Source organism: Aspergillus vadensis, assembly GCF_003184925.1.
Source record: "Aspergillus vadensis CBS 113365 unplaced genomic scaffold BO88scaffold_36, whole genome shotgun sequence".
Taxonomy (NCBI): domain Eukaryota; kingdom Fungi; phylum Ascomycota; class Eurotiomycetes; order Eurotiales; family Aspergillaceae; genus Aspergillus; species Aspergillus vadensis.
Window position 1 is genome coordinate 242,211 of NW_020292074.1, and position 21,883 is coordinate 264,093.

The 21,883-nt window shown below is 52.5% G+C and overlaps 6 protein-coding genes across 6 annotated transcripts; 1 reads left to right on the top strand and 5 right to left on the bottom strand.

Annotated features, from left to right (window-relative positions):
• Positions 1–79: 79 nt before the first annotated feature.
• Positions 80–3,038, bottom strand: chsC (chitin synthase C; the record flags this gene model as incomplete). Its single annotated transcript, XM_025711062.1, has 5 exons — positions 80–217; positions 281–1,957; positions 2,065–2,426; positions 2,486–2,900; positions 2,952–3,038. 5 exons carry the CDS (start codon positions 3,036–3,038, stop codon positions 80–82), a joined length of 2,679 nt encoding a protein of 892 aa, XP_025557620.1.
• Positions 3,039–6,381: 3,343 nt separating this feature from the next.
• Positions 6,382–8,138, bottom strand: BO88DRAFT_491959 (tannase/feruloyl esterase family alpha/beta hydrolase; the record flags this gene model as incomplete). The annotated part of the gene is made up of 2 exons (XM_025712887.1): positions 6,382–7,726; positions 7,808–8,138. 2 exons carry the CDS (start codon positions 8,136–8,138, stop codon positions 6,492–6,494), a joined length of 1,566 nt encoding a protein of 521 aa, XP_025557621.1. The 3' UTR covers positions 6,382–6,491.
• A 1,240-nt stretch (positions 8,139–9,378) lies between these two features.
• Positions 9,379–10,618, bottom strand: BO88DRAFT_408985 (DUF3431 domain-containing protein). The gene has a single exon (XM_025707843.1). The coding sequence runs from the start codon at positions 10,585–10,587 to the stop codon at positions 9,406–9,408; it is 1,182 nt and encodes a 393-aa protein (XP_025557622.1). The 5' UTR covers positions 10,588–10,618; the 3' UTR covers positions 9,379–9,405.
• Positions 10,619–12,318: 1,700 nt separating this feature from the next.
• BO88DRAFT_352502 (udp-glucose 4-epimerase) lies at positions 12,319–13,626 on the bottom strand (the record flags this gene model as incomplete). The annotated part of the gene is made up of 1 exon (XM_025703591.1): positions 12,319–13,626. The coding sequence occupies one exon, from the start codon at positions 13,624–13,626 to the stop codon at positions 12,319–12,321; it is 1,308 nt and encodes a 435-aa protein (XP_025557623.1).
• Positions 13,627–15,306: 1,680 nt separating this feature from the next.
• Positions 15,307–18,241, bottom strand: BO88DRAFT_430197 (spherulation-specific family 4 protein; the record flags this gene model as incomplete). Its single annotated transcript, XM_025709223.1, has 5 exons — positions 15,307–15,627; positions 15,907–16,264; positions 17,293–17,525; positions 17,626–17,977; positions 18,039–18,241. 5 exons carry the CDS (start codon positions 18,239–18,241, stop codon positions 15,307–15,309), a joined length of 1,467 nt encoding a protein of 488 aa, XP_025557624.1.
• A 788-nt stretch (positions 18,242–19,029) lies between these two features.
• On the top strand, positions 19,030–21,862 carry BO88DRAFT_458717 (uncharacterized protein; the record flags this gene model as incomplete). Its single annotated transcript, XM_025711063.1, has 4 exons — positions 19,030–19,098; positions 19,178–19,267; positions 19,345–20,265; positions 20,327–21,862. 4 exons carry the CDS (start codon positions 19,030–19,032, stop codon positions 21,860–21,862), a joined length of 2,616 nt encoding a protein of 871 aa, XP_025557625.1.
• Between the last annotated feature and the right edge of the window lie 21 nt (positions 21,863–21,883).

Here is a 21,883-nt window from a genome sequence, read left to right on the forward strand (position 1 = left end):
ATGCAGGATAGGTAGGTAGGTGGATAGGTATATAGAAAAATAGGTCTCGGTGCGCTCTCTTTTCCCAACGCATTCGCAATTAGCGCCGGGACACACAGCACAGAATACCCGACCGGCCCAAGAACCACAGCGAGCCAATGAAACGGAACAACGACAGACCGGCCGTGATCCACAGAATGACCTCGAAGTACCAGGATGTACGGGTGGTGGACGTGTTCTGGACTTTCGTTAGATGATGTTACGAGTTATAGCTTTACCAGAGAACAGGGAGGGAACGTACCGTCAGACACATCTTGTCTACTCCAGTGGCGGTGATCAACAGCGTCACGAGCAGGTTACTAAACACCCACAGACACACGAGCACAGTACGGAAGTTGCGGTACGCATCGTCCAGACTCTTGCCGCCCTCTTCCTCTGGCTCAATCCACGGCGACAACGCCCGCTTCACCGTTGCCTCGAACTGACTGTCGATATCAGCTTGCGGCTTGTCGATTTCCTCGATGAAGTTCTGCTTGTTGTCGTCGTCCTTCTTGGTTTGCACGGAAGGCAGTGCCTCGGCTTTGTCCGAACCCTTGGTACCCCATGAAACGTCGTGCCAGTTACAGAACGCGTAGACCATCAGGATGTTGATCGAGGTCGTCATACCCAGGAAGTAGGCCCAGGAACTGGTGATGATGTGCCAGGGATCCATATACAGGACACTCGCAATGATGTAGATTCCGTAGGTGGAGACCAAGGCGATCAGGACGATACCACCACCGCTGGAGCTGAAGAACGAGGAGAGGAATGTGCCAACGCCTTCGTCGAAGTTGAAGTCCATCATACCACCGTTGAAGGCACCCACGACCAGGTAGAACGACAGGATGAGGACGTACAACTGGACGAGGGAGAAGTAAAGGTAGGACAGAATGTAAGGAATTTTGACACCCTTCGGCCGATTACCCAAAGCCATGATGAACTGCAGCGTAAGAACCCAGACATAACCGTATTTGACGAAGTTGTTGACAATGGGCGACGCATCGTTGCCCCATGGCCAACCCTTGTTCTTGTTACTCGTAGACGGCGTACCCACCAGATCCATGATGACGGAACTAGTGAGCCAGTAAGAAGCAAGGGAGAACCAGGTCATGATCAGTTGACACACGTTGTAGATCATCTGAATGTGCAGGAAGAACATGCGAATGATACTGTGACCACTGCGGTAGATACGACCGAAATGCATGATGGAATACAGACCAGCGGCAAAAGAACCGTTCAGCCAACGACGTCTTTGACTGATGAATTCAGCCACGCCTTCCGGAACATCGGTCTCACCCTTGGACGCCTTGACGTAACTGAGATGCCACTTGAAGCCAGCCTTGGCCACCAATTCGAAGCAGAGAATACGATCCTCGGCCAAGAACATGTTCTTCTTGAAGATATTCATGCCGTCAATACCCTTCTTTCCAAGACGCTTTGATAACGTATGGTCTCCGTGGAAGTATTGCTCCAGCGGACGGCCCATGATAGCACGATACCGATAGGCAGAGAATGCACCAGGCAAGACACTGACGTAACCGAATGCACTTTCCAGGGGTTTATCGAGAATATTAGAGATCTTGTACTCGAAGTTCTGCGCAGCGACTAGCGGATTGACGACCTTGCGCCAGCCCTGTCCCAGCATTGCATGGATCTCACCACAGGCTCCACCAAGTGTCTTGTCATTGTAGAAGGCCTCCCAGAGAGCAAGCAGAGATTTATGACCAGGTTTGGTACCGGCATCCAACAGAATGACGACTTCCGGGTTCAAGATACGACTGAAGGCGTTGAACAGCCAACGGTGGGAGTTGATCTTCTTGCTATTCTTCTGCTTGAGACAGAAGATCATCTGCACCGGGGGGAAGTTGGTCGACTCATTGCCCTGGGGCCGAATCAACTGCTGCGTCGGAGTGACGGACAATTGGGTAGTATATTCAAACTGCGATGGTCAGTACACAATCGGACTCCTTGTGGTGCCGATCCCCGCTGGTCCAAAGGCGGTCTGCACAGCGGCAGCGGAGGAAAGTGGAAAGAAGCAAAACTTACAACGTGGGCGACGGTTTCCCGCCCGTCAACGTCCTTCTTCATGACTCCATCCTGGTAGATACCAATCGTCGCCAACACATCCAGTGTGTTTTTGTCGCATGGCTCAATACCATCGAAAACCAAACAGACCACGATCTTCTGCCAAGCAGGGCCACCCTTGTTCCAGAACTCGGATTTCTTCAAGTTGACAATGTCACGGATGTTCTGCATGACACCGTGAAGGGTACGCGCGGTCAAGACCTTATCTTCGTTGTAGTAGGTGATGGCGATCAGCAACTCGGTATGCCGGTTATAGATAGCCGGCCGGAGATTGTAACCGTTGCGCAGAGTGAACTCGTCGGGGTCACAAGTGGCGGCCGTGTCTGCGATGCTTTGGTCAGCCGGACAATTGGCCATCTCCGCCTAGTCGCATGGCACCTACATCTCATGTGTGTGAATTCTTCGGAGAAGGCCTCCTCCGCATCCCGGTATTGGGGCTGGATGGCGTTCTGAATGGCACTCGGCACCGGGTAGTCGATACTCAGGACGGAACCTTGCACCAGGTTGATCTTTCTCGTTCCGTAACGGCGCAGGGCACCCGCGCGACTCCCTTCACGGGAAGCCTTGTCGCCATTGCTCCGGGCACGGAAGGTGTTTTCGGAAGCGGCTTCGGATTCTTGGTAAGGGGGCGCGGCGAAGACCGCTGGACCGTCGTCGTGCAGAGTGTAGCGACGGATGGAGTCTGTCGACACGGCAGGATCATCGAAGGGCGTGCCGTAGTGACTGGAATTGTTGCGCTCCAGCAGAGACTGTTCCTGCTCGTCGTGCTCATGTTGCTCGGAGTGGTAAGTTTGGAGCTATCACGATTAGGTATTGAACGGGCGGCCAGCTTGACGGGACAGACTCACACCATGGGGGGGAGACGTGTGGGAGAAATAGCTGCTTTCGCTTTCCCGCGGCGAATGGGCCGAGTATGGGTTTGTCGGCGTACCCATCTTGAAGGTTGAAGATGGGATTGCCGGAAGTTGCGACGGGTGGTCTTCTTGAGGCAAACAAGGAAAGGGTAAAAGTATAACGAGGGTTCTAGGGAGGTTCTGGGGCTGGGCAAAGAAGGATCCCAAAAATAACACTGCAAAATTAAAAAGGGCACAAAAATAAACAGGAGCCCCCCAAAGGAGGGAAGAAAAAGAGGGCCTAGGGGGAAAAAAATGGGCTGGGGACAACAACGGTACCACGCAACCGTCAATTGGGCTAGGGCGTAGATAAACCAACTGCTAGAGGAGTGGAGCACCCATGGACCATTGGATACGTGCCCAAGAACTATATATAGGGGGGAACGAAGCAGCTACGGGACAGGGCAAATAAGAGGACGAGATGGCGGGGGATGAAAGTCTAAGCCTTGGAAAGTAGTGGCGATAATCCGGCGGAGGATGCATGTTTACAGTGTGCGATATATCTGGCGGACCGGGGGGGCGATACCAGAATAGTAGCCAGATGATGCTTGTCCGTCGCAGTGGGAGCAGGATAATTTTCCTTTTTGGCCCGCCAGGAACAATGCAGACCAGCATTATAGCCACGCCGGGCGGTGCACAGGAACTGGAAATGGCCAGCGACAGTCCTGACTTGTCGGTAGCGGATGTTTAAGATCTCTTGTCGTCAGCAGCCTGGCTCCACCGGGAGTAAAAATCCTTATCCGGGGGACCACCTCCATCAACGGGTACCCATGGTCGACAGGATATATTTATACGGGCTCATGACCCTGATCCCTCGGACTCGACGGAGAATACAGAAAGGGTTCCAACATAGCGCTCTTGGGCAGGAAGAGGCAAAGGGTGTGGCCGCGTTGACGGTGGAAAACGATTGCGACGACGAGGACGGAGGAGGGGGCAGACAGGATGATGTGATGGGTGGGCGTTGAAGGTGGGCGTCGAGAAAATTCGGCGGACTGTCATGGTTCCCGGATCGGATCCAGTGGATGACGAAGGCCGGGGGGATCCTATTGGACCCAAGAATGAGGATGCCTACTAGCGGCGATTTAGTCCGAGCGACTATGGTAGCTAAGACCGAGCAGCCATGCGAATATGCGAGTTCGGATGGAAAGACGAGCAGCAGCAAGCGTGGGTGCAGGTGGAAATGAAGGTGAACAAGGCGAAAGAAGCAGAGGTTCCCCCGAAAAGACGCGCAGCCGGTGGACCCCGGTCCGGCCGATTTTCCGAGCAAGCGAGGTAGTTTCCTGTCATGATTGGCTGCCGTTGGGGCCAGCGAACATCGCGTGACCCACAGTGGAGATTTTCGGCCACGCTGAATTCCATTTCCGGCAAGTTCCCATTCAAGTAAGTTCAATGGACTGACTGGATTGAGAAGGGGGGAAATTGAGAGGAAAGAAACAGAGAAACGGCAAAAAAAAAAGGAGTCAAGCCGACAGAGCAGAAGCTAAAGAGAATGAGGACATGATTGTCGTCGTTGAGAAAACTCTTTGAGCAATTGCTCTCTCGCGCGCGCGATAGAATGAATCATCATCAGCATCATGCAGTTGCGCTGACTCGTTTTCCACGTAAGGCTGTAAGATTATCGGTAACCAAAGTGACAGGTCCCAAGGCAACGCCAGTTTCACCATCTGAGCCAGGATCACCTTCCTCGTCTCGGGTGGTTAGTATCGTCGTCTCTGACTTGAGGAGCGAGCACCAAAGGGGGAATTGAAAGGGGGTCAGTGTCAAGCTCTTAGGCCAATCACCACTCATGTGCCAGGCAGCAACCAGCTCGGCCAAACGGCGGACTGGTAGGCTCCCATCAGGCTGACTTCAATGTTGAACCTGGGTGTTTCGGTGTCGAAGGGGAAAATTGTACTTCTCACTTGGTGTTCCCCTTCTTCTTCTTATATATTCAATCGTCCGACCCTCCTCTCGAGGTAGAGAATTAAAATGTTATCTTGGCAATACGATTATTATGGAGCAACGGTCCAATTTCCAAGCGAAGGGGGTAAATAGTCTTCCAGGGCTCATCCTCTCGCCTGAGGCACCACTGCAGTGGTGGATTACGGACTCCCTGTCCGACTAGTAGTGTAGTAATTGGTAACTGAATCGCAACGTTCCCAGCGTTCGACTGGCTGGCTCCACACGCGGGCGGATCACCCTTGGGCGTGGCGCTCCGTGGCCATCCATGTCTCACGCATATTCCGACATTTGACACTTAGCACCGCGCATTCATAACCAGGTCTCAGATAGGTAGAATTAGAGCACAGGAATTGGAAATCGTAGGCTCAATTAACAGGCAAAATTGATTGTACAAAATTTGTACAGGATTCCGCTGCTATTTTTGGGGTGGATGTCTCGATACATCCACCCAGTGTGGCTGTTCAGCAGGGATGGCGGATATATATATTGCCTCCAGTGGGTGTTCACCACCATGAAGAGGAATGACTCGACTAAATCCTGGATGGATGAATTGCCGACAAGGATGGAGAAATGCAAAGCTACAAGGGTAAAACTAGGGACTCAATAGCGATATTTTTGGTAATCGGTATGGAGTACTCGGTACTAGTCTTAGTCGAAATCTATTTATACTATCGACCCTGTAAATAGTCCCTGAAGGAGGTGGATGAGACGAACAAAAGAAAAGTGAATAACTAGCCGTGGTGCCTGACAAGCCACTGTTTTGTTGAACCGTACGGAATCATGCATGCAAAAGGTAGACAGGACATCCTATGAGAGACGAGATAGCGGTAGTATCTATTGCTCATTGCCAGCTGTGAAGCCAAGCTTTGCACACAAGCAATATCAGACGTGGCTTGGCCGAACCCAAATGTCAGACGTGCATTGCGTCTCATGTGGTGGAATGTCGGCAGCTATTGACATTGATGCTTGGCTGCTACCTTCCGGAAGCCCTTTTGTGCCGATAATATTATTCCGAAGTCTCCTGGTGGCATTGGAAAAGCATACTTCTTCGTTGATAGTGACGGCCATAGCTAAAGAGCTGAAACGGAGATGATGATTTGCATCGGGTGTTTCTGCATGGAAGCTTGAGCGGGGAGAGGATTTACCGATTGGCGGTCTTGGCTTGCTGAATCAGCGGGATCTCGGTCCGAGTCCGACCAGAGCCACAAGCTCCACTTACACGTGATCTCCGTAACTCGCTGTGTCTCGTCCAGGCAGCAGCATTTTCTATAGTTGTGGCCTCAGGCGTCAACAACAGTCGGCATCCCGTTCGTTCCTTCCGCATCGGTCGCACCTGCCTTTTCTGGATCTGCTCGTCTGTCTTTGATGCCAGTGTCATACTGTTATGGTGGCATCTCTCTCAACTACTATGATCCGGAATGTATGGTGGATTATCTGCGATCAGCGCATCTCTATATATCAATTTACTTGATAGAAGGAAGCTAGAAGCGATATTCGACATGGCATTTGAGAAAGGTTTCAACTACTTGTCACCCAACCGAGAACCACCGCTAATTATACACAAGTCCAGGAGTTAGGATCGGTGTAGTTCCCCGGCCCCGTGTGAACGTTATGCTTCGGATACCGGCAGTGCCTGCGCATGTACTCGATCGATCCATTCGCATCGAGCTTGTTGCCCGGCATATACTCTGGCGCCTTCCCGTTTTCCACCCAGTCCACCATCGTGCGCAGCAGGTTGACTTGGGGCGCCTTGGAGGTGTACGTGCCATATCCCTGGCCAATATACGATGCTCCCGTGCCATCGCCGCAGTGGCCCATGCCAGAGATCTGGAAGAACCGATAGAACTCATCTAGCTCGGACGGCGCGGCATTCAGGGCATTCGCTACCCGTCGGTAGTAGAGCTTGCTGTCCGTAGAGCTGATGATGGGATCCTGCGTGCCATGGTAGGACAGCAGCTTGCCACCCCGGTCCCGGAAGGCCGTGATGTTGGGATCAAACGCCTGGATGTTGAACGGATTCTGCTCCAGGGCCAGCTTCGCACTCTCCAACGTCCATTGGCTGGAGTTCCAGGTGGTGTCGTTATAGACCACATATTTATACCATTCCTCGGTCCGGCTGTACATCGACCCCGTGAAGTAAAGGTAAGCCGCGTCGGCCTCACCCCCGTAGTTCAGGCGCGGGTAGTACACCGTCCCGTCGGGGCCATAGAAATCACTCAAGGCCCGGTTGACCTTAGCTGCCTGCGCTCCGGTGATACAAGAGGTGCTGTTGGTAGTCCCGTCGCAAATCAACCGCTCGATGACCGGAGCGCAGAAATCAGGGTCTTCGATGATCCCATCCAAAGCTCCATCGACCGGGTCGCACTGACGAACAATCTCCTGGTGGATCACGGACCACAGATCTGAAGAGATGAAGTCTGGATCATCGGCTAACCCCGTCGCCTTCCACAAGAAGGCGCCCCAGGAGATTAGGTTGATGAAGTTCATTGCCGCGGAGCCCGCGATCACTCCGTCATAGTCGTCGGGGAACCGTTGGACCTGTTGGTAACCTTGGCGGCCTCCGGTGGAGCAACCCAGGTAGTAGGAGTAGTTGTACCCCTCATCATAAAACAATTGAGTTAGTTGCTTACCCACCACGGTACCTTCGTGCACTGAGCGATAGGCAAAGTCGGCCAAAACTTCCGAGTTGTTGAGAAAGTATTTGGCCGTGTCTCCGTCATGTCCAGCGTTTGTGCCCACGGTGGCGAAACCGAAGTTGGCTGCAAAGTTGAGGTCCGTTTCTTGAACACCTAATATGGGAATCAGCAAATTCCTTCATAAGTGAACGATCTACGGGGAGACCACAGCCCAAAATTGGGCGCGGCACTCACATCCGGCTAGACCTCCATTCCCCGTGCTCACGAAGCGACCGGTATAATTTCGTGGCAGCCAGGCTTCAGCCCAGAGATGGCTGCGATCCGACGTCGAGATGTTCATGGTCACCCGGCACAGGTCGACACTGGCTTGCACCGATGCTTTACACGTGGAGGCGACCTCCGCTTGGGAAATGTTCTGCCCCGCAGCAACGTATGCGACCGATCTGACGGTGACATTGGCGATGTCGATCTTGTTCTGGAAATCATTGCAACGTGACTGGAAGGAGTCGGTCGCAGCGAGGGCTGCTCCAGGCAATGCCAGGGATAGGAGACTTGCTGCTTTCATTTTGCAAGCTCAGAGGGGGGAAGCGACACAATGAGAAGGGAAGATGGGACGCTCCTGTGCAGAACACGAAAAACAGAGTCACAGGAGGTTCCTCTTCTTATAGGTAGTGATCAACAGGGCGGTTCCATATTTTTGCTCCTTGCAAGACACATTGCGGAATGTGATGGACTAGTGACCAGCCTCGACATCATCTTCGGAGAAATTGTGACCATCGTTTGCTTCCCCCGCGTTTTGAAACGGCCTGAACGTCAATGATTCGACTACAAGCCACAGTTGTCATCCCCACATGCACCGGTCTGGGGAACGAGGGTTGCGGAAATGCAATTGCAGTTGTCAGTGGCTACCCCGGAAAAGCCAGTGAGAGAAGCCAGGAGTTCCTGGGAAAGAAAGTTTCGATAGACCGGCAGAAGATCACGGCAGGTGAGAAGCGGGCCGGGCCATGGAGCCTCGGTATCCTCCTAGCCCTGTATCATACCTGGTGCATACATCGGAGGATTGTATGGGCGACATAGAGCTGTCGGCTCATACGGGGTCCCGTGTATAAGCTTTTCGTCGGGCAGCTGATCCTTCTGCGGACCTGCGCTTTGTGAATGAACGTACAGGCTTCTGCTATCGGCGTATACCCTCGACTTCTCATTTCAAGTCTTCCTTTTAGCTAGACATTTCCTGATATTCACATACCCTTCTGTTCCAGTAGATCTGTTCTCAGCAAATGCCCATTGTGGGATATGAAGAGGCCCACGAACCCATGTTGAAGCAGAACAAGGGGGAGGGAAGACACCCCGGTCGGTAGTTGTTACTCCGCACTGAACCCTTGAGTCTCCACTTCAATTAAGAACTGACCGGGGTTGGCACGCTATGATTGGGATGCCAATGTTATGGAGGAAGGCAGAAATGAGGAGAGCAGGAAGCACAACCCGTGTTAGTACCCCGCAGTGGGTCATAGATCATCAGCGATCGGCATGGGGGAGAAGACAATTGATTAATTCTGTGGGATGGAGGTCTGCCAGCATGGACGGAGTAGGAGAGGTAGACGATGAAAGGTGGAATATTCTGTTGCCTGATGCTGGGAAGGAGGGTTTTCCAATATCCTCGAGAGCCTGGAGTGCAGGAACATGGCTGGCCTGTGTGCCTGAGACAATACATTTCTTATGCCTCAGGCTACTATCATGTGACTCGTCCAAGGGAAGCAAGGGATACAACGTGATATCTTCATTCTAGAAATCTTTATATAAACAATGACTCCAACCACTGTACACTGTCTGCTTTATTCCCCTCCCTTCTCAGTCACCCACGCAGGGACCTTGAAATCCGGAGGCAATTGATACTGCCCAAAGCAACTACCGGCATTGCATCGGCCTAGATTGCACCGGCCATACAACCGACAATAGCATTCGTCCGCCCGCGGACACGCAATGCCATTCAGTCGCTCCAGGTCGATCGCCGCTGATCCACCATCGGCATGAAGAGCACCGCGCCGAATAAATAAGATGTGCCACACGTACGACAATATCCGACCGGCAATGCGATCATCCCGTGGTGCTGCTCGGCGGGCCGACGGGGATCGTCGTCCCCCTCTTCCTTCTGCTCCTCCTGCTCCAGCCTGAGTATCGTCGCTGCCATCCAGCAGCCACTGCCGTAGCGCGATGTACTCGTCCCGCGTGTGCTGCCAGACGCTCTCGCGACTGACCACAAATTGCGCGCAACACTGAGCGCGCACCGCGTCGTTCCGACCAAGTTGCACTCGCGCGCTCTCCAGCTCCAAGCTGATCTGGTCTTTGCCAAATAAGTTGGCTAGTGCACCTGGCAGCGCCACGTCGGAGGCCGTCCGCGCGCTCCACGGCTCAAGCACCGACTGCATAGATAGCTCCAGGCTGCCCTGCGCGGGTGTCTTGGGGGAACATGTGCTGACGCTCCAGTCGCAGCGGAGATTGTGGTATCCCCAGGGAGCTAGCGCTGCCGAAATGTTCAACGCCGCCAGCAGGGCGGCATTGTCGTAGTCCGGCGCATCGTTGTGCCAGGCCCAGCGGGACCCGTGCACGAATACCATCCCCGTGGCGGGGAGTTGGGCATAGTTGTCGATCAGGAAGGTCAGGTAGCCCATCGCTTCGTGGCCCCGGTTGGCGGGCACTTGCAAGTGCGTGCTACGGGGATCCAGTGGTGCGTCTGCTGTGTAGACGCAGAGATGGTATTGCTCTGCGAGCGGTGCGAGCCAGTCCGAGGCATCGGCTGTGACTCGCGACACGACCAGGACGGGCTTGTCTGTCTTGGCTAGCCCGGGACATTGGCCCCGGGCTTCTGGGAGTTGCTTTGCGGTGGTCTCATAGGTGATGGTGGTCCAGGCGAAGGGCCGACCGGGAGGGGATGGCCGGTTGAGGAAGAGGATGAGACCGAGGATTCCGACGAAGATGGCCAGATGGAAGAGACTGCGACGAGTCCGGCGCCTCATGATGAGGTGCTGCTATGGGTGACAGGCAGCAGATCGGAGGGAATTAAATTATCGCCATTATCTCCAATTCTAATGCGTTGGGATCGTGGCTGCTGGTCCTGACTAAGCGGCAAAACGAACCACTCGGAATCTCGCGGATGATCGGCATTAGCATTGCTTGTCTGTACGAAGAATATGAGGATAAATTGTAGAACATATCAATCCATCCATATGATGGTCTTAAAGCAGCTGGATGTGTGCCAAGATTTCTGTCCTTCTATTTGTTGAAGATAGATGCAGTGTCTGACAAGATGCCCGCCACTCATATTGCTTTCCGTACCATCTGAATTTTCGCCCGGAAACATATAGACAGCGTTCTTTCGATCACATAGATGTTTCTCATTATGGATAGTGGTCTGTGCTGGCGGGGTCTGACGATATCAGACTTCCAACTGGCTAAGAGTACGCTACTCGATTAAGGTGCAGTGTACATCTCCTCTCATTTATGCTGCGCAAAGAGGTATGCCTTCTTGAAGTGGAATGTATTGCCAGCATAGATACACCGCACAGTAAGATATTGCCAAAGTCATATGCGAAGAATTGCTCCGGATTATGGATGTTACTGACGGCTCTGTAGCCATCCTCGGTCCTCAGATGTATGCTGGTAGCACCAATGATTTTGGGCTACTCGAGCGTATTGCATTGAAGAACCAATACTCGAATATATTCGGAGTCATGCTTCCCGGAGAATCCAAATCGCAAAAGTAGAAATTCCCGTGTGTCGACCTTTGAAAGATGTCGATTATGATAGCAAGCGTGTCGGCTTCATCGTACGCATATTGCCAACCTTACCACAAAGTCTAAAACAGTACCTACTCGATACATATACCAATTTCCACGTTAAAACAAGCTACTTCATCACATGCAACAAATAAAGATCCAACATCCCTGCCACGCGGCCACCTTTCAACTGCCCAAGATAAGCCCCTCTGAGGCATACGCGGCCCTGCAGGTGATGTGATCCGTCCATCTAACTGCATCAACCGCTGCAGGTCCCGTATCTTTCTTTCAGTTCTGACTGCAGCACAAGGTTAAAGTTCTTTGTGTGTGTGTGTGGCCTGCATTCGGGGTGGCTTCGGCTCGGTCCTTTCTTGTGAAACCTTGATGGCAGCCACTCGGCGGGTTCCCGGATTGTGGACCGGACTGGGGCGTGCTTGGCGATGAGCTTATAGGATGGTTGATTTTAATTGTGACTGGACAGATATAATGTGATGAGGGGTGGTGGTGGGGAGGATAGATACTAGGTAGTAAGGGCTGGGTGTGGAGGTATATGGCTGGTCCATGGTAGTTATATACATATGTGGTGATGAACGAGTGGGGATGGACACTGAAGAACAACTTAGGTACTAGGTGCGTACTGTAGTATGACAATGAATACACAAGATCACATTTGGATGATCTGGGGCTCACTAGAGACATAGACAAGAGAATGTTACTACAAAATGCTACAACTAATTGTTAAAATCAATACCGGTGCTGACCACATGCATCATCCATGGTACATCTCATCCATAACAGACATTTCCAAGACAATGACAATGTACACCAAACCAAACGACGTAGATTATGTACGGACCTTTATAAGATCAAACCAAAACAAGAACTAACCAAACCAAACCAAAACAGAGTAAACGATCAAACCCACAATGCACCGTTCCAACCCTTCCCTTCCCTCCGACCTTCCATTTTCTATCAATCCAACATCACTTCCAACCCCCCACCCCTCAACGAATGCCACAAATCCTGACACGCATCCTGCAAGGACTTCTCCGCCTCCCATCCTAACTCACAAGCCGCCCTGTTCGGCACCGCCACGCACTCCTGCACATCCCCCGGCCTCCTGTCGGCCAGCCGCTTCGGGATATCCTGATGACTGACGCCCTCCATAGCAGCCACCACCTCAGCAACAGAATGCCCTCGCCCCGTCCCCAAATTAAACGTGCGAAAGTTCGTCTTTACCTTCCCTGCCAGCGCAGCCGCCAGGGCTGCGGTATGTCCACGCGCCACGTCCGACACGTGGATAAAGTCACGTATAGCAGTGCCATCGGGAGTCGCCCAGTCTGTACCGTAGACGGAGAGAGCTGGCAGCTGACCCGTCAGGACTTGCACGACTACGGGGACGAGGTTCGAGGGTGTCCCGCGGGGATCTTCGCCCAGAAGACCCGATGGATCACATCCAATTGGGTTGAAGTATCGGAGACCTATGATAGTCCAGGATGGATCGGAGGCAGCTACGTCGGAGAGTATGGCTTCGCCCATCCATTTGGTGCGGCCGTAAGGGTTTGTAATTCCCGTGCAGCCTTGCTCGGATGTTATGGGTTCGCCAGAGGAAGCGCTGTGATAGGTTTCTGGTTGGTGCACGCAGTGCTCCTCGCGCAGGGTGCCGTGATTCTGGGCCAATGTGCCGTAGACGTTGGCTGAAGAGGAGAAGATGAAGGTTTTGATGTCGTGGTCTGCGAGTAGGCTGACGAGGTCTACTAAGCCCGTGACGTTGTTGTGGTAGTACTTGAGGGGATTGCGCAGACTGTCGTTGACGTCTTTGAAGGCGGCGAAGTGGATCACTCCGGTGATTCTGGATCGGGATGGAGTGCTGTTATGGTTGGTGTCTGGTGAGGACTCCACTGTGTACGAGGCCAGTAGAGCGCGCATGGCGGGCATATCGCGAAAGTCGATGCATCTCAGCTCGGCCCGCGGACAGTGGCCGCCTGTTCGAATGAAGTGTTGCTTGGCTGCTAGCAGGATCCGGTCGAAGACGTGGTCGAAGCTATTGCTCAGGTCATCCACGATGATCACGTTGTAGCCAGCCTTGAGCAGCTCCAGAGAGGTGTGGCTGCCGATGTACCCCAGTCCGCCGGTGACGAGTACATATGGGGCGTCATCTTCTAGCCGCAGTGAAGGTTCGTCGAAGTACTCGTCCCGCTCGGTTTCGGGTGTCGCAGGCGCGGAAAACAAGGGCGTGGGCACCGGCGAGCTTCCTTCAGAGGTACAGATAACAGACATGGCGCAGCTGATGGTGAAATTACAAAGGTATGGATAACAATGATAACAATAGCAGCAGCAGCAGCCGTGATCAGACCACGATGATGACGAGGCCAATATAATCCACGAACTCTCTTCGCGAGTTTTGACAAGTCTAGATTCTCACCAGGCCAGTATAATTCGCGAACTTAAGCACTACAGAAAAGCTACTCTGGCTGGGCGAAACCCGGACTGGAAGTACTTGAGATCGTGGGACTTGCCCTCCACTTGCTTTCTCCTCCCTTCCCCCCTTTCCCGTGTTCAGGGCTCATCGCTCCAGCTACGCTATGCCGGCATCGGTTGACAGGAGCCCGATGATTTCATCATCGCCATCGAGTCAGTGTCCTTGGCCCGGTCTGCCTACCACATAAGACCGGCGCCTGCCGCCCTAGTGAGGGACGAACGCAGCGTGGTTCATGTTCGTCCGACGACCAGGCGGCGACAAGCGACAAAGTGTGTCTAGGACATGACGAGCCGGGATCTGCCTTGTGGTTTTATTTTGGGAGATAATTGGCGATCGTAATTGACATCGAATCAATTAGGCCACGCGAGCCGGCCAGGCTAAAAAGGCATTGGCGGTTCAAGATTCGAGCGCGGGCTTGCTAGTTCTACATCTACTGGAGGGTGAAGGAAGAGACTAAGGGGGAAAAAGGAAGGCATTGGGGCAGGAATGAAAAGGGAAGAGATGACGGCAGTTCTGGGTCTGCAGTAGCTTATCTAGTGGTGCTTTAGTATGCATTAGACCCATGTTGGCCATCTCTGGCTTTACCGGATCGGCTCCCTGGCATGACGGCGGCAGTTCTGACAATTAATCTATTTTCTGAGCTAGTTGGGAGCCTGGCCAGGTCTGTTTGTCTGTCTGACAGGTTGGACCGACTTGCTTGCCTTGATGTCAAGGAGACTTGTCTGCTATGAGGTCTGGCGTGATTCCAAAGGGTGAAAATGTGATCCATGGCAGAAATTGTTGCTGCGAGGAGAGAGTCACTGAAGCATGCAGGTCTCAGTCGGAATAAGCCCTAGTTTCAACCGTGCAGGGCCAGCGCATCTTCTTTTCTCCTATCTTCCTATCTTCCTGCCTTTCTTGCCTCTTCGTATCGAAGGCCGGTGAGGTGTCCTCCGTACCTGAAGCTGCACCTTCGGCGTCAGGCAATGGGGACCTGCAGATACGAAGGCGAAGAGGAAACGGTGAAATTGTGATTTGTAAGAATTAACCTTTTCGTTTCTTTTCTTTTTATTTGCCTCTCAGCCACTGCAGGCTACCTGTCTAGCTAAGCAACAACGTATTGTACTCGCAGAAAGTGGCTTTCCAGAAATGTCCGAATGCCCGAACATCCCGATCAGCGCCAAGAAGGGGGCGAGGAAAAGAAAGGGAAAGAAATCCGCCATGACTATCCGGAGTACTGCATCTCCGTGAAAACCGATGAGACACAGAGATGAAAAAGAAAAAGAAAAAGAGAGGGGCGCCCTTGCGTGCGACCCATCGAAATTGACACGTTTGACGAGTCAGAATACAGGGCCAGCAAAAGTTGATGGGGGTTTCCGGACTCCACCGGTTCATGGTTCCCCTTGTTTTAAGATGATGGAGACACACACAAAAAGGGATTGGGATCCAGTTTTTAACTAAGCGGATACTCTCTTTACTGTAGTTGACTAACTAACTATTTACTGTGCCTGTTCCGAAAGAGACTCCACCAACATGCCCCAGCTGGAGGGACCAAAGCGCTCGTAGAAATCGCCTACGATTTCCGTGACAAATATGTAGGCGGCACGACGACGCAGATCGCGCACCAGAGCAGGCAAATGATGGTTCGGGACTTCCGTGACCATGTAGCCGCAGCGATCGCGAGGATAGGGAAGCTCGCCTAGACGATGTTGTACCTCATTGGTTTGCCAGCGTGCAAATGGCTCCTCACAGACCAGCAGAAGATCTGAGCCTGCATCGGCCATCTCGGGATCTGGGGGGGTGCCTGGGTTGTGAACCACCTGCATCATCGTCATGGTTATTATCATTATTAAAATAGAATAGAATGAATCAACCACGTTGTTCCATGTTTCCTGATTTGTCGGGTGTCAAATGAGACAGCAGAACAGCTGTCAGATTTTTTTTTTCCTTTTATTCATAACCCTCCACCAAGGTAGAGGAAGGGGAGAAAGAGAGAGGGGTAGTGGCTGAACCAAGGAAAACACCACCATCATAATAGTCATAATAATAATAATAATAATAATAACAGTCGTAATAAGAAAGAACAACATAATGCTTACCAATCGATCGCGGAGAAGCCCCGAGCAATTCTTGATGTGACGATGAAGCGCGCGCAAATACTCGGCCTGAGCGGCATTAAAGTGGTTGGGAGTCTCATCGACCATGATGCCACCCACGCCTAAACCCGTCGTGGCATATTCGGCGGCCCAGCTGGCATAGCGATCGATCTCCTCACAGGCCACGGCCAATGGCTTTCGGCAGTAGTCGATGCGGATATAGCCGACCGGATAGACATTAGGGCAGGCATTCAGGCGGGCCACTTCGCGCGCATAGTTGGCATCGGGGCACGGCAAGGCACCCGGTCCACTGTTGGGGTTGACGATCACCAGGAACTCGAGCTCGGGATAGGCAGCAATTCTACACAGTACACACCTCTCTCCATCAGTCACTTTGCGAGGAGAAGAAAATAGAATGTAGGCGATACACCAGAGAGATAGAGAATAGGAAAAAAAAGCAAGCAAACAAGAAAGAAGGTAGGTAGGTAGGTAAACTTTACGCGTCATAAAGTGGATCCCAGGTGGTCGGCGTTAAGGGATAGATATACAAGGGCACGAGCACGCCCGATTTGGGAAGCGTGGTGGTGGTAGTGATGGTGGCCATCGGAGCAAGGCTGGATGGGGAATAGAGGTAGGTGGAAAGAGGTGGGAAGTTGGCTCTGGAAGAGGGAAATTGGGGCAGACAAAACTGGGAAGACAACAACAACAAGAACAAGAGAGAAAGGGGACTAGCGGTGGCCAGGTTTTGTCTTCAGCAATCAACTACCAGTCTTATACGAGATACCATGGCATAAATTCATCTACATGAAGTCGCTAGCCAAGAGAACGGCGTGGACACCGCAGCCCAAGGCAGACACTGTGAATGGGTGGGGGGGAGATTACTGTACACAATAGCATTCGGGTGATATAGTCGAGTTAGCCTCTTAGCTCTTGTTCTGTCTGTGCCTGCCCAGAAGCCGAAAAACCAAGGAAAAAGCAAAGAAGAAAAAGTACCACAACGCCATTCCCGCGCTAAACCATGGACCAAGGCCTGGACGGCGTCTCCAAGCTTTTCCCTTGCAAACCTTCCCCTGCCGGCTGCAGTTGGTGTATCTCACACCAATCACATCCCCGATCGGAAAACCTGACCTGGCCAACTCACCAACGTATCTTGGTCCAAGTGGAGCTTCCACTTTTAGCGCCAGATTCTAGTCGAAGGAAAAAACAAAACCTAGCGTTGTTCGAACTTCCATCGAAAGCGACCGTCCCAGGGTTATCGAATTTTGGTGCGGCGGGAGCCACAGGCGGATCAACCCACCACTCATCATTCAGGTCGGCATCACGTTGCAGATGGTCTCACCCTCCGGATCGAAACTCTCGTAGTAGTCTTCCGTCAACGTGGTCAGGAACAGGTACTCGGCCTTTCGGCTCATCTGGTTGACAAAACTGCGCAACGTGCCGTTGCTGAGATTGTCAGGTACCGAGTGCAGCATATACGCATATGCCGTGCGATTCGACGCCATGGCATTCAGACTGTGCTTTTCCGTGTGAAAATCCTGATAGGAACTCTCAAACACCACTGTGACGTCCGTTGCGTTGTTCTCGTAGCGACTATCCGGAATGGTACCGGGATTGTGGATCACCTAAAGGGCAGATCCGCCAGAAAAAAAGTTAGCCACTGGGATCGTCATAGCAAGAGAATTTTCGGCTCTCTTGCTGCACCCGAACCGCGGTCTCGCTTACCATGCGATCTCGGCGCAATCCCGACGAACTCTTGACGGCCTCGCTGATCGTCTGCATGTACTCAGCCTTTGCTGCCGAGTAGTCATAGGGGGCTTCGTCAAAGAAAATCCCATCCATCGCTAGTGTCAGCGATCGATTTGCCCACCCGGCATAAGTGGCGACATCATCCAGCACAGCGGTGATGTTGCGCGTGGCATAAGCTGTGCGCACATATCCAACCTTGCGTACATTGGAATATGTACTGAGCCGTTCCACTGAGGAGGTATACTCCTCCGAGGGATACGCACTGGAGCCGGGCCCGCTCGAGGGGTTGATGATGACCGTGAAGTTCAGGTCCGGGTGCGTCGTGACCCTGGGACTGTCAGTCACCGTGCGCAATGAAATCGGGGATGCGTGTTTCAGGTTCAACATACGATTCATATAAAGGATCCCATGTACTGTCATTGGTGGGGTAGATGTATAATGGGAATAGAACATTCGTCTTCTCACCACCATGCTTGCGAGTTAATAGGACTGCGCAGGGAACAACAATGACAATAATGATCACCACGGCAATGGCAATGGAAATGGCGATGCACCAAGGTCGCCGGGGGCGCGTGAGATTAGGGCGAGGCATCCATGCGGCAGCCAGTCCGAGCTGGCGAGGGTTAGTTGAGAAGATGGAGTATAGTCTAGCTAAAGACGCAAGCTGAGTTCCGGCCTCTGCCCGACCTAGATAGACAGCGCGCAGGAAATGATATAAACCTGGGGGGAATCCGGCCAAGAGCAAAGTCCCGGACTCGCCGGACTAACGTAGGAACTAGACAGCTGTGATTCGCTCGCCATGTGGCGCGATAACAACCAAGGATGGAGTGCTATTGGGACATAATGGCAATCGAGGCTGTTGACAAGAAGACCGTGCTTTTGAGGTGCATAGAGCGTGGCGAGGACAGCAAAGGCAGCCAGAGCCCCGTATTCGAGTCAGACATGCATAGACCCCCCCACGTTAGCGCCGCTTTTGTGCCCACCAGTCCACTGGGAAGTCCCTGTCGGTTCGAGGGCCCAAAAGAAGGAATGCAGTCAGAGCAGAGAAAAAAGAACGTAACGGGAAAGGGAAACTCCCGCTATGCTTGGTGCTGGCTGCTAAACTAACGCCTGCTCTGCTGGCTGGCGCTAGACCCTTTAATCACATTTGATTTTTTTTTGTCTTTTTCTTTGGGTCAGCGGTAGGTTCCAGAGATACATGCATCTGCTATAAATAGTTATATTAAATGAAGAGATGGCGCCTCCCTTGGCGGCTTGAAAGGGAGCTTGACTTGAGTGGTCAGCGATTCTTATCGCCCTAGATAATAATAATCACTTAGGTACCCCGTCCACAGTCGGGTCAAGCAGCAGTGTTGAGTGTTCGACAAGCTGCCTGCCACCATGGGACTGGAATACCTGGGTCTGGATGCCGTGGGATGGCATCGAATGACCACAACATGGTGGGATAAGGTACTTATGAATTTTCTTCTGAGAAAAAGAAAACAAATCCCTTGTCTCCCGTCCTTCTTCTGACTGTCGCAACATTTAGGTGATAGCAGCATGTTTATTAACGACTATTGTTCTTGGTGCTGTATTCGTTTTGAGCTTTATAGCTCGAAAGATCTACAGAGTCTGGCAGGTATGTTGTGCTGTCCTTCATCTCGTTTATCGCCGTGAGGAATGCGCTGACGATTGGCTTTTGCGGTGGGAGTTTAGAGGCGGCATCAACTCTCCGTGGTCCCAACGGCCATTGCCCGTTATTTGGACCAACTCAAAACAAACAATGCCCCCCTTGCGTCGGAGAAACCGCCCGCGAAGGAGCTTAAATCGTTTGGTGTTTTTCTCGGCGGGTTTTCTAATCCTCCGACACCTGCCGAATCTCAATTGCTATCGCAATGGGATATTCTCGTCGTAGATCCCCTCCAACCTGGGGTTTTGGATGCGCTTACGGGTCACTGCACGTCATCGCACATTCTTACGCGCCTTGACGTCCGAAGTCTAGTGCGCTCTGATGCCTGTCGCAACAATGATGAAGCCCTCCAAGCTCTGGAAACGGTTGTCCAGACGCTATCCAGTACTATCAAGCGCGACCAGAGCAGCACATCGCCCTTCCACGGGGTACTCTTGGCCGACTGCCACGCGCATTTCCAACCAGTGATCTTAAATGAATTGGTCAAGTACATGAACCACCTTGGGCTAGCCGTATGGCTGGAATTGGCGCCACCGGCCTACCTCAGTGAGAAGCAAGGCCGGGCCATCAACATGCAGCAAATTCGTGGCGTGGTTTATAGAAATGGTACGATCTTGCAAAATGGAGACAGGCGCAATTACTTCCAGATGGCCGAGATGCGTACTGCCATGCGGGCCGTGGCATCCCAGAAAGCTGTTGGCGACTCGGCTATTGCTATGTGGGATACGATTGACGACAACGTCGAACTCACGCATCATGTTCTCGGACGCAGCTTCAAGTGGTGCAACTACAACAGTGCTCTGTGTTGGATCGCACCCCAGTCTGCGCTAACGAATGCGGATATTGCCGTCACAAGAACAGTGACACAGGAGCCCCTGGGGGCTATGATGTGGCTGAAGCGCGGCGAAGTTTTGGAAGCGCATGACGTTTGGAGGCTGAATGACAAGGTAAGAGCCCTTACGTGAACTCGTGGTAAGTGAGCCCGACATGGAAGCTGACTATTCACAGATCCGCCAAACGCCGTGCGGATATGACGAAACGTACGAATCGTTGGAGTCCTTTGTCCCGGACCTGAAGGCAAAGCTTGCGCTGTCGCCTCCAGTAAAATCTCGACAGTCCGATAGTGCAGGCACTGCGATCGAGGGACTCGAATGGTCTGGAAGAACCGAAAGTTCACAAACAGATATTCTGTCTGTTTCCCCTGCTGGAGCGAGCTATACCGGACTCGCATGCTTTCAGATTGGTCTGGATTGCACATCCAAGGATGTCACGGACCTCGTCGAAGGCCAAAGACAAGTTAGAGACCTCGATCTGCTTCAACGCCTCAATGCAGAAGATCTTCGCCAAGTAACCGAGCCATTGCGCGCCTTGCTGAAGGCACAGAACTCGCACACCTATCTTTCGTCGGAACTGCAGTCAATTAAGGACTTGGTTGACCTCCTCTCGGTTTGCAGGGGTGACGACAATGACCGTCTTCGAATTTACGTCGGCTTGCATTCGGGCTTCCGCACTCGTCTTGGAAGTCAGATTTGGGGCCTGCACGATCTCGATTCAAGCATGGGCGTGCTAAACATTTATCTGTCGGGAAAGACACAAGATCGCACCGGAACCATTCTCCACACGTACCTGGCCAACAGAGGGTTCAGCCGCTCTCGCTGCTTCTTGGCAGAGATGGCCTTGGCCGCAGAGAACCAGACCCTATCGGAAACGTGGGGGTTGCCTAAGCGCATGGTGGATGATATCGAACAGCTTACCCCGGCAGAGACTTTGGCTTGGCTGCGACGACTGGCCTTATCAAGCCATGATGACCCGATGAAAATGTCTGCCAAACTTCGCGCCTGTGGTGAATATCAACTTCTGGAAGCCCCAACCCTCGCACAACTCCGTGCTCAGTGCTCAAGTGAGTATCTAGATGGAGAGATCTCGGCAGCGGAGCTGGTCTCCTCACGCCTCGCGTGGCTCAGGGAACAGGGCTGTTGGTGTCCTGATGCCTCGGCTGCCGAAGCGCTGTTTCTCGAGATTGATGCTCGGTTGCCAGCTCTTCTTATGAACGGAGAGGCAGAAGTTCTCGACAAATTAGCCACAGTATTCGAATCCATTCTTCAGAAGGGCACTATCGACGCGGGTGCCGATCTTCTAGCTCTGAGCGTGTTTTGTGCCTTCCGTCGGCTTGCTCTGAACGAGATATACCTAGAAGTCCTTGACCGCAACCCCCTACCGAATCTCGAGCCCGTGCAAGCAGCATGTTTTGCTGAGATGTATGCCTGTGGTGCCCGCACGGACATGTACTTTGATATGACACCGAAACGCATGGGTAAAATCATCTGGCGTTGGTACCGCGCATATTATCACGAGCACCAGCCACCTCAACGAGAGGAGATTTTCACTGAGCTGCCGACGGCGTATGCCTCCATGAATGTGGATCTGGACCCAGAAGGGGAAAAGGACACTGCATCGTGGCACTATCGACTCACATTCCTGGGAATCTTTGCTGTACCTGCACTCATTGATATTAGGGTTTTATTATTATTAGGGTTTTATTAGGGTTTTAGGGTTTTAGGGTTT